At 61.2% G+C, this 14,461-nt stretch overlaps 1 protein-coding gene across 1 annotated transcript; it reads right to left on the bottom strand.

Moving 5' to 3' along the window:
- Window positions 1-5,210: 5,210 nt before the first annotated feature.
- On the bottom strand, window positions 5,211-12,674 carry SLC22A12 (solute carrier family 22 member 12). The gene is given in 11 exon segments (XM_044943976.1): window positions 5,211-5,221; window positions 5,476-5,681; window positions 5,732-5,840; window positions 6,337-6,566; window positions 7,521-7,636; window positions 7,807-7,930; window positions 10,693-10,860; window positions 10,932-11,075; window positions 11,563-11,666; window positions 12,262-12,464; window positions 12,467-12,674. Coding segments are annotated over 11 exon segments (1,623 nt in total).
- Between the last annotated feature and the right edge of the window lie 1,787 nt (window positions 12,675-14,461).

Raw genomic sequence — 14,461 nt, 5'->3', positions numbered from 1 at the left:
CGGTCCTGTGCAGTTTGTTCGGGTCGGGTGCTGTTGGGACACTGGTCTCAGCTCTGGGCCGGGATCTGGGCCCAGACTGGAGCCCATGAGAGCTGGTAAGTAGCGCCCAAAGGTTTGAGTTGAGCATGACTTTGAGCTCCTTGAGGCGGCTTGTCTTTGTCTCACCCTCACATCCCAACAGGTTGAGGACAGAGGCAGGGGACGGCCCCCAGCCCTGAAAGCGATGACTGGTCTCTGGCCCCACTGGCCACGGACCTTAGCTTCTCTCAGTGCCTGTGTGTGCTTAGTCGTGTCTGACTCTGTGACCCCATGGACTGTAGCGCACCAGGCTCCTCTGTCCATCGGATTCTCCAGACAAGAATACTGGAGTGGGTTGCCATTTCCTACTCCAGGGGATCTTCCCTAGCCGGGGATCCAACCCGAGTCTCTTGTGTCTCCTACATTGGCAGGCGGACTCTGGGGGTGGACAAATCCCGAGGTGGGAGCATCCTTTTGCCCTCTAGTGGCTAGAAAGGGCCTGCATTCTGGTGGTGGCTGCGTGTGCATGGGGAGTGGGGAGGACAGCCTTGACAGCCCTTGGGGGAGGTAATGTTATTCGTGGGTGGGAAGAGCTTCAGCTGCTAGTCCAAGGTCTCAAGGTGGGTCAGTATCTGAGTCCAAATTTTCTCCCAGTTCTGCCTAACTCCGGAGTCTCGGCCCCTTTTACAACTCTAGAGTTTGGACCTTGCCCCCCACTGGCTGACAGTGGGTAGCCCCTGGGGCTGCAGGTGGGAGAAGGGTCTATACACCTCAGACCAGCTGTTTTCTTCTTCATGGGGACATGAAATGGGCAGACATGCGCAGATGGGTCTGTATTTGTTCATCCACTTGGTCGAAAGGAGCTGAGACTCTCGAGGTGGAGGTTGTACATGAGGGCCCGTGCATCCTCGGTTGTACTCCCGCATCCTCAGGAGTGTGGGTGAGTCTGCATCTCCCAGGGGGCTGCGCTGGAGCACCAGGCTTTTGGAGACAGGACTCAGCCACACTCCATCACTCAGGTCTCCTCTGCCTTCTGCTTGGTGGGTCTTGCCCCCCACCCTGCTGCTCCAGGCTCTGCCTTCTCGAGCTCTTGGCTCATCGTCACCCTTCATCGCCCTCCTCCATCGCCCAATTGTGCTTCCTGAACTTCCACCCCCGGCCAGCGCATTCTTGCAACAGTTTCATAAGACTGATCCTTGTTTAGGCCTGGACACCTCCCAGCGTCCTTGGGCTCAATGCCCACCGGAACCCCATCCGGATCCACCTCATCTCCCCCTGCATCCCTCCATTCTGCGATGAAGCTTTTGTGATGGGACCCTTCCCCTCATGGGGTGTGTCCCAGTGGCCCTTAAGAGTCCTCCGTCCACCCCGAGTCCTAACGGGTGGGAGAGCGAGTCCTCCCCCAGCCGCCCCAGGGGGTGGATTTCCATGGACTTGACCTCTCCTCTCTTTCCTGAACCAGTCACCAGGAGGGAGGGTTGGGCCTCGCTTGTCTCCTGCTGCTCACAGTCTTGGAGGGCAGCCTCGCCGAGGTCAGCTGTCACCCTCTGAGGGAGCCTGCACGAGGCCAGACGCGGGGCAGCCTTGTCAGGATGTCTTGTCCCTGTGCTGGTGATGGCCTCGCCCCAGGGTCTTCTGCTGCTGCTCTCCCTGTCCAAGGAGTAGAGACTTATCTCGGGTTCTCCTGCCCCCATCACCACTAGCCAAAGAAAACAAACACAGGAGGCAGGCGTTCCTTGGTGTCAAGAAGGGAACATCCTTACTCCAGAAATTTCTAGAGTGGCCTCGAACAGTCTATCGGAGTAGGGGGTCAGAAAGAAGGACAGTGCAGGACTTGGAAGATGGACTCCCTTCTGACTCATTGCCGTGTGGCTGTGCGATTGTGTTTTGCTCTCTGTGTGAGGCAGCTAAGAGCCTTGCCGCCCAAAGACTCAGTAGTGAGGAAAGACTCCTGGCCTCTGCCACTCACTCAGTGTGCTTGTCTGTAAGAGACAGTCCCCTTGGTCTTAACCCCTTCATCCTGTGCATCTGATGTTGAACTTACCGCCTGGGCCTGACCTGGGCTCCTGGTGTCTGGCTGGGCTGGCAGTGACCCCCAGGAGAGTCTGAACAGCATGGGGATGGGTGAAATTCTGGGTACCCTGCTCCTGGACACTGGTACTTGCAGGGATGTGTCAGGAGATTCTAGGGGGTGGGAGGGAAGAATGAAGGACGGGGTTGGGGAAGAAGCTTGCAGTGAAGCCTGGCTGACGCCTTTGACTGTGAAGACCTGAGCTGGCCAGGCAGGCCCCCAGGTGCAGGAACGCAAGCTCAGCCAGCACGGGGGCTTTTTGGGCACGAGGCCTTCCTCCTGGCAGTGGATGTGGAGCCTGTGTGGCCGGCGCTGCCCCTCCTCACACACCCTCCCGGGTGAGCTGCAGGCCTGGCTGGAGGCAGGAGAATCGCCAAAGTGGGTCTTGAGGCATTTTCCTGTCCCCGCTGCCTGAGGCTTCTACTGCTATGATGGGGGGAGTGGGGGAAGGAGACTGAAGGGGTGCTTGGCAGGGGTGCCCTGCAGGGTGCCTAGCAGCTGCTGCGCCAGGAGCTCCCTGTGATGGATATCAAGAGGGAGGGTGCATCCCAGATGAAGGCCTGCCGCTCTGGTGGCAGAGCCCAGCTGATTGCAGGCCTGTGGTTGCTGCTGAGGGAGGCCCCTTTGCCCTTGGCAGGGCACTCACTCCGCCATGGTGATGACACTTTCTCCCTCGCTGCCCCAGAGGGCCAGGGCCCTGGGCCTCCCAGCATCCGGGTCTTGCTAAGTGAGGCTTCCCAAGTGGCGCTAGTGGTAAAGACCCTGCCTGCCAATGCAGAAGATGTAAGAGACGTGGGTTTGATCCCCGGGTCAGGAAGCTGCCTTGGAGGAGGAAATGGCAACCCACTCCAGTACTCTTGCCTGGAGAATCCCATGGACAGAGGAACCTGGTGGACTACAGGTCATGGGATTGCAAAGAGTTGGGCACAACTGAAGTGGCTGAGCACGTACACACGAGTTAAGTGAGGAGTGCCATGTGGGCACTAGGTGGGCCCCCCTGGGTCCTGGCAGGCTGAGACCACCTGGAAGGACCAGGAGCAAGGCCATTCTGAATATGGGCAGACAGACGGCTCTGAGCACTTGGTGAGCTGGAAGACACCCTTGGGGAGAGGAGGAGTCATCTTCCACCAGCCCTGGGGTCTGCCTTCTGGAAGCCTCTGGCCACCCTGGGGCCCTAAGGAATGCTAAGCAAGGGGAAGTAAGGCAGCGGGGGCTCAGTTGGGCAGCAGGTGGACAAGACAGAAAGTCCAGGGCAGGGGGCACAGCCTCATTTTTGGGTATCTTTACCAATGCGATCCCTGCCCCATCCCCTTTGTCCTGGGGTCTTCACTGGAGGCAGATAGCTAAAGGTCATGACCTCCCAGAGGCCCAGGCAGAGAAGACCAAGCCAGGGAGTGAGCCCATCTCCTGGGGCCAGGGAGCTGCTTCCTGATCTCCCGATAGCCTTCTCACGTGTGTGCCCACGTGTGCATGTGTACACACCACTGATGTGTGTGTGTAGACATGTGTGGCGCTCTGCTGAGGCACCTGGAAGCAAAGACACAGGCAGACCAGAGAGCACCTGAGCTCAGGTCGGGGGAGGCTCAGCAGATGGCGCGGCTGCTGGAGGCCCGCTGGGCACCCACGTGTGTGTGAGCTGGGCCATGAGAGCTCAGGGGTCATCCCTTTCCATCTGAGCCCTTGTGCCTGGTTTCCCTGTAAGTGGTGCCAGTGCAGGGGTTCTGGATGGTTCTCAGATGGTGTCTGTGACCTCCAGAAGCTTCACCGAGCGCCAGGATTGTGAGGCCTGAGCTCAGGCTGGTAGTGGCCAGAGCTGGCTCCGGAGACCTTCGGACCTGGGCTCGACTGCTGATGCTGCCCCCGTTTAGCTCGGTGTCATGGCAGTCAGTTTCTGTGAGCCTTGGTTTTCCCGCACGTAAATGGGGCCACATCTACCTCAAAGGCTTCAGGAAAAGATGCAACGAGATGATGCCTTGAGGCATCCAGCCTGGTCGGTGCCTGGCCCACAACAGAGGCTGGAAAATGCAGCCCCTGGCTGGCACTCAGGGCAGGAAAGCTGCCCGGGAAAGGGTGGCCCCAGCAAGGAGTCCCCACTTCCCCTTCCAGGCAGACCCTGGGGGCACATCACAGAGCCAGAGAGGGGCAGTTGTTCGTTTCTTTATTCGCTCTCTCATCTCCCTCGCACCACTGCCCCTCTGCTCTAGGGGAGCTGGGGACATGGGGACACCCCACACTCTGGGAACTCACAGGCTGGTAGGCTGGGGGACAGGCGTGTGGTCACAGCCATGTGAGAATTTCACTAAAGCCCTGTGTTGGGCCCTGGGTCTGGGAGGAGGCGGGGGTTGTTGTCAGGGAGAGAAGGTGGCAGAGGCTATCCAGACTGAAGACATGGCCGGGTGGCTGGAGTGGGGAGGGCGTGGGAGGGACTGGAGCCATCTTTCTGATGAAGCTGAGGATATGAGACTTCACTGTTGCTCTTGTAGAGCCCCTGGGGTGCAGTAAAAAGCTGGCGAGGTTGTGAGGGGCTGGCGGTCAGCCTCCAAGCTCAGGGGCAGTGAGCGGTGAGGAAGCACGTGGTTGACTGTGGGCTCTGCTCCTCTCTGCGGCCTTGAGGGAGGGGCAGGTGACGGTGTACCGGGCAGACTCCTGCCAGTCACGCCATCCTTTGCCCTTTCTGTGTTGGAGGCGGCTCCTTAGACAGTGAGAGGCCAGGCTCAGCTGGAGGGGCAGCCCCCAGGCCCTCCGGAAAGGAAGGCCATTGCTCTCCTTCTGCCGAGAAGTCATCCCATCGCAGGCTTCCCAGGAGGCTTAAAACCCTGTGGAATTCAGGACAGGGTGTCCCTGGAAGCGTGTTGCCTTCTGTACCACTCTGTTCAGGAAAGACACGGAGGGGTTGTGTCTCGTGGGTGCAAGTTACTACTCCTGACCTGTGTCTGTCCTGAGGACTCAGGAGATACGGCTGCCCTGCTCTTGGGCACGTGATGGGGGATGGATGGGGAGTGACGCCCCTGATAGGCATCTAGGGGCTTTAGGAGTAGAGTCTGGGGCCCATGAGAATGTCCAGTACCACTTCCACACCCTCAGCTCTCCACCTCACAAAATGCTGCCCCCTTGACCTCTCTCAAGGTGGAGCTGGGGGTAGGTGGGCCACTCACGTCTCAAATGGCAGAATGAAGGGCAGGGGACCAAGTCCACACTGTCAGCTGGGAGACTGAGCCCTGGGTCTCTAGTCTCCCAAAGAGGTGCTGTGTGACTCCAGGCCTATCCTGTCCCTCTCTGGGCCTCTGTTTCTCCCTTTGTCTGGCGATGGGGGTGGGTGGCCAGGCCTGCCCTGTTCTGGGGCTCCAGGGAGGGTGGAGGGAATGGTCGGGGCTGCGTCCACTCACTGCCTTTGCAGGCTTGGATGGTGTCGGGCAGCGGCAGGTTCTGGGTCTCGGGCAGCACCAGCAGCGCAGCCAGGCCGCTCAGCACAGGTACCACCCTGCACACCAGCAGGGGCAGGGAGTCGCCATAGACGCGCAGCAGCCGGACCAGAGGCCCCAGGATGGCTCCTGCTTGGGTGGCCATCTGGCACAGGCCCCCAGGGGAGGCCACGCCCACAGCACCCTCCCAGCCCGGAAGTCCCGCTTCTGTGGGCCTCACCTGAGCACAGTGGGGAAGAGCTCGGTGGTGTAGATGGCAAAGCAGGTGAAGGCAACCCCCATTCCCCCGAGCCCCAACATGGCAAGGGCTGAGCATAGGGCCCCCATCTCTGTGGATAGAAATGGGGTTGGCAGGCTTGTTGGCGGGGGTCCCGGGCTTTCCCCATGATCTTCCAAATGTCTGCTTGTCACCTCCACCTGGGTGTCCCCAGACCCCACACATGCACTGTGTCCTGAGTGACTACATTCCCTGCCCCACCACCCGCCGCCCGGTCTGCTCCCATCCAGGCTCCCAGATCCAGACCCTGGGAGTCCTCCTCCACCCCCTCCATTTCTCTGCCCTTCCTAACAACCCCCCCCCACCCCCCCGCAATCCCAGCAATCTATCACAGTTATTATTCTGTCTCCACAATTTTTCATGATGCTGTCCAGTGTGGACCGCCACCATCTCGTCCAGACGGCCCAGCAGCCTCCTTCCTAAGTGGGCCCTACTCTAGTCCAGTGCCCTCTTGATGGGGGGAAAAAGAGGTCTCTTTTTGTGGCCTAAGCTCTCCCAGGTAGGGAACCTCTGGCTGCAGCCACGTGCATCCAGGCCCGCCTGCTCACGGTGGGGCACCAGCGTGTTGGCCAGGATGCAGAGCCCCGCCAGCACCAGGATCACAGCCTGTGTGGGCCGGAGGCCCAGGTGGCCCAGCAGCAGCAGGGTGCTGACCTTAGGTGGGATGTCTGCGACCACAATAAGGGCTTGGAGCAGGAAGACGTTGCTGCCTAGGGCCTGCAGGTCCAGGATCAGGCCGTAGAAGGTGAAACCAAGGGCAAACTTGAGGGTGAGGGTGCTCAGGTGAATTCAGGCTGGGGATGGGGCAGCTGGTTTGCTCTCCGACCTGCTTCCAGCCTCCCCTGCTGGCTCTGTACCCATTGGTGGGGTGGTCGCTATGGACTACATTTCTCAGGTTCCCTTGCCAGTGTCATGTCTCCTGAGCTTTGGCCAATGGGAGGCACTGGGGAGAGACTGGAGGCAGGACTAGGGCAAAGCTGAAGTGTTGCTCCCTCTCCCTCTCTGGGCACCTTGTTGCCAGTGGCTGCATCCCCTCCATGGCTCCAGCTTCCACTGACCAGCCCCTTTCTCTGTGGTTCTGCCTCCTGGTCTCTGATAACCCCTCTCCCTCCTCTCTGGTTCTTCCAAACTAGGGTGCGTGCGTGCATGCTAAGCTTCGTCAGTCGCGTCTGACTCTTGTGATCCTATGGACTTAGCCCACCAGGATCCTCTGTCCATGAGATTCACTAGGCAAGAATACTGGAATGGGTTGCCATGCCCTCCTCTGGGGAATCTTCCCGACCCAGGGATAGAACCTGGGTCTCTTACGTCTCCTGCATTGGCAGGTGGGTTCTTTACCACTGGCGCCACCTGGGAAGCCCCAGGGTAGATGTGCCTTTCTGCCGCTGAGTTCTCCAACTGCCTCCTCTGTCTGTTGGGCTCTGCGGTTCTCCCAGCAACTTTGCTATGTATCCTCCTTACTAATCTCTCCTGTTGACCTGTCCTGGCCTGAGTCCTCCTGGCCCCGGGGAGTTTCCTGTGGGAGCCTGATGGAGGGAGTCGGTGCTGCAGGCCTGGTCTTAGAGGCCCTCTCAGCCAGTGGGGCCAGTAGAAGAGTCAGCAGAGCCAGTGGATGCCAGCAGAGCCCTGACTCCAGGCTCCCTGGCTGCTGGTGGCCCGAGGATCGGCCAGAGGCGGAGGTTGGGGCCGGGTGGGGTGGGGGTCATTAAGCGCACGCTAGAGGGGCATCTACCCGCACAGGATGAAGACACAGGTCCGGAGGCCCAGTCCAGGAGTGTGGAGCAGAGCGACCAAGCTGCCAGGAGTCTGGCTCACACTCAGCTCTTCCTGCTTGGCTGAGTGCAAGACCTGGATGGAGGTGGGGAGGGTTGTCAGCATGCGGTCACTGGCCTGGCCCTCCTCCCTACGACCCCCATCCTGGGGGCCTGGGGCCCTCCGTCCGTCTGCCAGGGACCCTGTTCAGGGACAGGAGAGGGTCTGAGGGTCGAGCCCTGGGGGAAGGCCCAGCCTCGCCTCACCTCGACGGTCAGCGCGTCCCCCACTGCCCTCTTCCCGCTGATGGTGGCCACCTTCTGTAGCTCCCTCAGGCCCCGCTCCAGCCTGCCCGTAATAAGGAGCCATCGTGCTGACTCTGCCAGCCACCTGGGGTTGGGCAGAGGGAGGAGAGCAGGGGGTCTCTGCCTGTGCCCCCCCAGGGCCTGGCCTGCACGAGCCTGTCTGCCCCTTCTGCCAAAGGAGCGGCCTCACTGGCTGCCCCAGGCTCAGGGTGGCTGAAGTTGGGGGGCAGGGGGGTTGGCAAGCAGCAAAGGGCGCTGGCTGTGGGAGCCAGGTCCTTTCTGTCTCCTCCCTTTCTTGGGCTGGGGTTGGGGGTCCCTGTCCTTCCTTCCTGCCTCCCTCCTGACCCCGAGGCCCTTCCCCCGGCCTCACCTGGGAGCCAAGGCTGGGAGGGCCTGCGTGCAGTGAACACGCCCCTGATGGCTCCAGGACCACCATCCTGCAGGCCCACCAGGGTCCCCCACTGTCCAGCCCTCCCGAATGTCACAGGGCCCTCATGCCCGCCTTTCACCCCATGGCCACTCCTTTCTGCCTGAGCTGGCCCCTCCCCTGAAGCCCCTTCCTGCAAACATCCTCACACTCATGGTGGGGCTCAGACCCCCTCCACCTGCACCATTAGTCACCAGCGCCCGTCGCCTCTAGCGCCCCCTGCAGGCGACCAGCCCACGGCCCTTGCCTCACTTTTGGCCCATTCGCCCATGCCAGGCAACAGTCACCACCTCCTGGGTGCCAGTCAGCCCCACGCCTCCCAGCGCCCCCTCCCCGTGGCAGGACCCAACCCCTAACACTAGTTTGTCTCCCAGCCCCTCAACATCAAGCCCAGACCCCCTGCACCATCCAGGCTTCGGACCCCTTTCCGTGCCCACCACCCTGCACGGGCTCCTGCCGCTGGACACAGGTGCCCCAGCCAGACACGCTCCCCCCACAGCAGGTGGGGCCCTGAGGTCCTTGGGGGTTTGCAGAGCCAGAGAGGGGGATTCAAGTGCACATCGGAGGTAGAGTTGACAAGACCCTGTGACCTGCTGGACTAGGTGTGCGGGAGCCGTGAAGGAGAGGGAGGTGTCAGGGCGACTCTGACTCCAGTACCTGTGGGTGGGGGCTGCTGTCAACGTTGGGGAGGCCCCGGGGAGGAGCGGGTCTGAGGAGATGCCACGTTTGTGATGCTGAGACAGTAGTGATGGGGACATCACCCAAGTGGCTGAGGCCGCAGAGAGGCAGGCCGGGGCGGGGGTGGGGGCCTGCAGCATTTGGAGGAGAGCCGTGGGCACAGGGGAGGTCCCGGGAGAGGACAGCGGTGCCCTTTCATGGGCTGCAGGGCCCGACGACAGGTGGCTAGGTGAGGGCGGTGGGGTCATTGGCGTGGGTTGGCACGTGCAGACGCGTCTCACGACAAGAAATTGGGTTGGAAGAGAAGCAGAGAAGCTGGTGGGAGCTGAGTGGCCGTGGGGTCCCCTCCTCAGATGGGCCCCCTAAACTGAGTGGTCTGTGATACTCTGATGTATGGGATTTCTCTCCTGCTCATCGCTGTCTCCCTGGGCACAGCCAGGGCCCCGGCTGTGCTGGTGCTCAGTGGCCATTTGTTGGAGTGATGAAGTAGCGGAGTCACAAACGCACGTGTGCCCATAGCCCCTGAGTGGGCCTGTCTGCCAGGGCAAGCGGGCCAACATCAGCGCCGGGCCCTGGAGTCTGCCTCACTGACCTCTGCCCTTCACTCTCGTGATATGGGGGCCAGTCTGCCAACCCCGAAGGCCGCCGGCCGGGTAGAGGTACCTCTGCTCAGAGCTGCTGCATGAGATGTGATTGCCTCCTGCTCTGAGGAGTGACTGTGTTCTCGGAGTGGGGTGTGTGTGTGTGTGTGGTGTGTGGGTGTGTGTGTGTGTGGTGTGTGTGTGTGTGTGGTGTGTGTGTGTGGTGTGTTTGTGTGGTGTGTGTGGTGTGTGTGTGTGGTGTGTTTGTGTGGTGTGTGTGGTGTGTGTGTGTGGTGTGTGTGTGTGGTGTGTGTGTGGTGTGTGTGGTGTGTGTGTGTGTGGTGTGTGTGTGCGTGTGTGTGTGTGGTGTGTGGTGTGTGTGTGGTGTGGTGTGTGTGTGGCGTGTGTGTGTGGCGTGTGTGTATGTGTGTGGTGTGTGTGTGTGTATGTGTGTGTGTGGTGTGTGTGTGTGTGTGTGGGGTGTGTGTGGTGTGTGTGTGTGTGGTGTGTGTGTTTGTGTGCTGTGTGTGTATGTGTGTAGGGTGTGGTGTGTGTGTGGGGTGTGTGTGTGTGTGGGGTGTGTGCGTGTGTGTGTGTGTGCATGCGTATGTGCATGCGTGTGTGTGTGTGGTGTGTGTGTGTGGGTGTGCATGCGTGTGTGTGTGTGTGTGGTGTGTGTGTGTGGGTGTGTGTGTGTGTGTGGTGTGTGGTGTGTGTGTGGGGTGTGTGTGTGTGTGTGTGTGGTGTGTGGTGTGTGTGTGGTGTGTGTGTGTGTGTGGTGTGTGTGTGTGTGTGTGGTGTGTGTGTGTGTGTGTGTGTGTGTGTGTGTGTTGTAGCTTTGCATCCCATCCGCCCAGACCTGGCCTAGTGCTGCCAGGCCTGGCACAAAGGAGGGGCTCAGAACACGTGCCCGGAGGCACACATGCCAAGGCAGGCAAGGACAGGAGAGGGGACGGGCTGAGAGGTGATGGGAAGGAAGGGGGAGGAGACCCCTGGGAGGAGCAGGGGAAGGAGAGGCCCTGGGTCGGGGTGGGGGGGTGGTGTGGGGAGCTGGGGCCATGCCAGGCTCCTGTGGTTCCCCTCTGGCTTTCTGCATCCCAGGCCTCTGCGCCCAGGGTGGAGGGCGGGTCTCCTGCAGGGAGGGAGGGGGGCGGCACCCACCAGGAGTACACAAAGCAGAGGAAGCAGGGAACGGAGACAGCCAGCTGCTGCAGTACGCCATAGGCCACCGCAGCCAGGAGGACCCGGCCGAAGGTGTAGCCCAGGGAGTTCAGAGTCACCACCAAGACACGGGCTTGTGCTGACGTCCACTCTGCCACTGCAAGACCAAGTGGGTTGGCCTGGGAACCTGCACTAGCCTCCCTTGCCTGGCCAGGGTCGGGGACCTATGGAGAATGAAGGTGTTCAGCGTGGTACCCACCACGGTGAAGGCCGCCAGGAAGCGGAAGAGGCAGTACATGGAGAAGGTGGGGGCGAAGGCAGCCGCTGTGGCTGCCACGGCCACCTGAAGGTGGATCCAGGTCAGCACCCGCCGGCGCCCAAACCTGCGGCATGCACACGGGGAGGGCGGCCAGGTCCACGGGGTGCCACGGCGCTGGCCATGGGGGTCTGGACCGCTGGAGCCTGCCCTCTGTTTGCCCACTGAGCGACTCACGGGTCCAGACCCACATTCTGCATCCACGGAGGGAGGGCTTGTGAGCACAGGAAGAGCCCCCTGAGGCACTGGGCAGGAGGTGAGCTCCCCATCAGCAGCGGCAGCCAAGAAGCAGCTGGCCAGCCAAGCAGCAACCTGTGGCTGAGCAGGCTTTAACAGTGAATGTTTGATGAGAATAATGACCTTTCATGGCCCCAGAGGGGAGTCGGTGAGGCCGAGGCCCAGAGAAGGACTGAGCTTGCTCAGCGGCACAGCTGGAGGGTCTCAGGAGAAGGACCCGCATCAAATGGAGTTTTCTCCCCAGACCCTCCAGCTCAGGGCCAGTCAGGGCCCAGAGTCTCCGGGCGCAGCGGCAGCGAGGGGTCTGGGCACCTCACCTGTCAGAGACTTGGCTGCACACAGCCGCTCCCACCGGGTTCCCGGCCAGGTAGATGGACTGCACCATGGGCTTCAGGGCCTGAGCGTCACACACCAGGTCCCACTGGTGGGAGAGGAGGGGGCCGGGCATCTGAGCTCAGGAGGCTGGAAAGGGGCCAGCGGGGGTGCTAGATGGGAAGGCCCAGGGAGCTAGGGCTGGGTGTCCGGCCCGGTGACCTTGGGGGTCATCACCCCTTGCCTAAGCCCCTCCTTAGCTCCCTGTTGCCCCAGGTCCGGGGTCAGGCCCTCTCTGGGCTCCTTCGCCTCGTCGCCGGGCCCTTCTACAGCAGCCACCCGTGCTGCTGCCTTCTCCCGGCTTTCAGAGGCCGCTTCCCTCTGTTTCATAGAGTCCCCTTCCTGCTTGCTGGCGGGGCCGCCTCTCCTGTCTCCCACATCCGCTGGAGGCTGCCTCTGGGAACCCAGTGACTCTTTGCGGAGTGCCCCTGAGGCTCCTGCAAGCTCATTCTTGCCATCAACCCTGGTAGGACGATGCGGCCAAGGAGGAACTGGAAGCTGCCTGTGAATGTGGAGGCCAACGGTGGTGGGACTCCCCCTGCCGTCCCTCAGGACTGGGCCATTTTGAATCCAGCCGACTGTGATCTGTGACTTTGGCCTCTAAGGTGTCAGGACTTGGGGAGGGTCTGAGGGGAGGCCCCTGCCTTGGTCACGATGATGGAGGTGAAGACGCTGTGGTCGCAGACCCAGCCGTCCACACACGGCTCCGTGTCGGCCTCGCTCCAGTTGGTGGCCGTGGCGTTGGGGTCCAAGAGCTGCCACCATGGGTGGCAGAAGCGGCGACATTGGTGGGGCCCACGGTTGGGGCCCGGTGGGATGGAGACAGCCAGGAGGGCCTGGTGTCCGGGGCCCCGGGGACACTGGCCTGGGCCGTGCTATTGTCCGGGCGGGGCACCCAGCAGCAGTGGCCGGGCACGGCGGCCGAGAAGTTCTCTGGTACATTCTGAGGGGCGAGCCACGTGATGAGGACCACCAGGGCCACCATCTGGAGAACCTGGAACCGGCCCTGGCTGCCTTGAACTCCTTGAACTTGGTCAAGGAGTTCAGAAAAAGCCATGGCACGGATGGCCTCCACTGGATGGCAGAAAAAGCCTCCACTGGAGGCTCCAGTGGAGGTGCCCACCTCACAGAGGCTGCCCAGGGCATGGCAGCAGTGCCCACCATGCAGATTCAGCCCGGGGGTCTCTGGGCGCCATCGCTCAGGGCGGCTCTGGCTGGGACCTGAGTCTATGAGCGTGACCTTTAAGCCACCAGCACCTCCCCGGAGACACAGCTGACCCTGGGCCTCTGGGAGAAGCTGAGTTGGGGAAGTGGGGAAAGAGGAGGCTGAAGTCACTCAGCCTGGGGTCACTGTGACCAGGTGACGAAGAGGGCTTCATTGTCACTTCCTCAGGTAAAGTTTAACCCAGCTCTGAGGGAGGGACAGATTCAGAGGTCCCGCAGCTCCCACCCTGCGTGGGCTAGGCGGCCTCGGCTCTGCCCCTCTGCAGCCCTGCCGCCTCGTGCCTGCCTGTGCCAGGGGCACTGAGGGCTGACCCAGGAGAGGTGCTGCCCGGGATCCTCTCAACCTGGGAGCTGGCGTGAGGCTGGAGCAACATCCGTGCTCTGTGAGGACTCTGTGTGTGTGTGTGTGTGTGTGTGTGTGTAGCCCGAGTCACCAGCAGGCATCCAAACCCCATGCGTCCCAGCCAGCGTGGCCCAGCCCCCCACCCACGGCCCCTCCCTTCCACGTGTCTGCTGTCATTAATGCCCTCCCCCCACACCGCTTTGCTCTCTTGAGTCTTTCAGTGTCTCCAGGCACCCCGTGGGTTCCTCAAGTTCAGCATCACCCCAAGATCTCTGTCCCCTCCCCAAATCCACTCCTAGATCCCTAATCTTGTTTCACATCTCCCGCACCCCACCTGCCAACCCCTCCAGTGGCCGAGCCCTGCTAACTCCTCCTCCCCCACCTCTGTGTCTCTACAGCTGTCCCCTCCCTGGTCTCCCTGCCCCTGTTCCTGTCCCTTCAGCCCATCCCCACACTACAAAACCCTCCTGTTGAATCCTGCTTAAAAGCCAGGGGCCCCCCTCTCAGCAGTGCAGCAGGAGCTGGCCAACCTCCCACGGCCGAGGTGGGGTGGGGAGCAGTGCACGCTGGGTGGGGTCTCAAGAAAGACTGGACCCGAGCCAGGAGAGACCTCCTTGGTTGCAAGGGGGTTGATTGTCCAGGTTAAAGCCAGAGGCCACATTCCCAGGTGGTGTTAGTGATAAAGAGCCTGCCTGCCAATGCAGGAGATATAAGAGATTCGGGTTCGATCCCTGGGTTGGGAAGATCCCCTGGAGGAGGGCACAGCAACCCTCTCCAGTATCCTTGCCTGGAGAATCCCAGGGACCGAGGAGCCTGGTGGGCTGTGGCCCATAATGTCACAAAGACTCGGACATGACTGAAGTGACTTAGCATGCTTGCATGTATACATGAGTACACAGATGCATGTGCCTATGTGTGTACACGAGTGCATGGATGTGTGTGCACATCTATGTACGAGCGTATTCAAGTGCGTGTGTGACATCTGGCAGGTAGATGGTGGGCAGTGGAGCAGCAATGGTGACCCAGCTTGTTCTCATGTGTTTTGGGTGTGAGGCCGCCCCCTCCCCCGCCCACTACTTCTTTCTGTCTTGCCCACTCTTCCCTCTGCTCATTCATGTAGCTCGCAGGTACAACCTGTTCACCTCCCTGGCCTCTGTGCCCCAACCCACCCACTCCCATGAACACCCTGTATTGGCCCAATGGGCTCCTGCCGTTGCTCAGACAGTGCCCCTAGCCTGAAATGCGGTCTCCTGGCTCACCCTGGGCCACATCCTGCA

This window comes from Bubalus bubalis, chromosome 5 (assembly GCF_019923935.1).
Source record: "Bubalus bubalis isolate 160015118507 breed Murrah chromosome 5, NDDB_SH_1, whole genome shotgun sequence".
Classification (NCBI taxonomy): domain Eukaryota; kingdom Metazoa; phylum Chordata; class Mammalia; order Artiodactyla; family Bovidae; genus Bubalus; species Bubalus bubalis.
The sequence above is the reverse complement of the archived record's forward strand: the minus strand, read 5'-3'. Positions and strand labels throughout refer to the sequence as shown.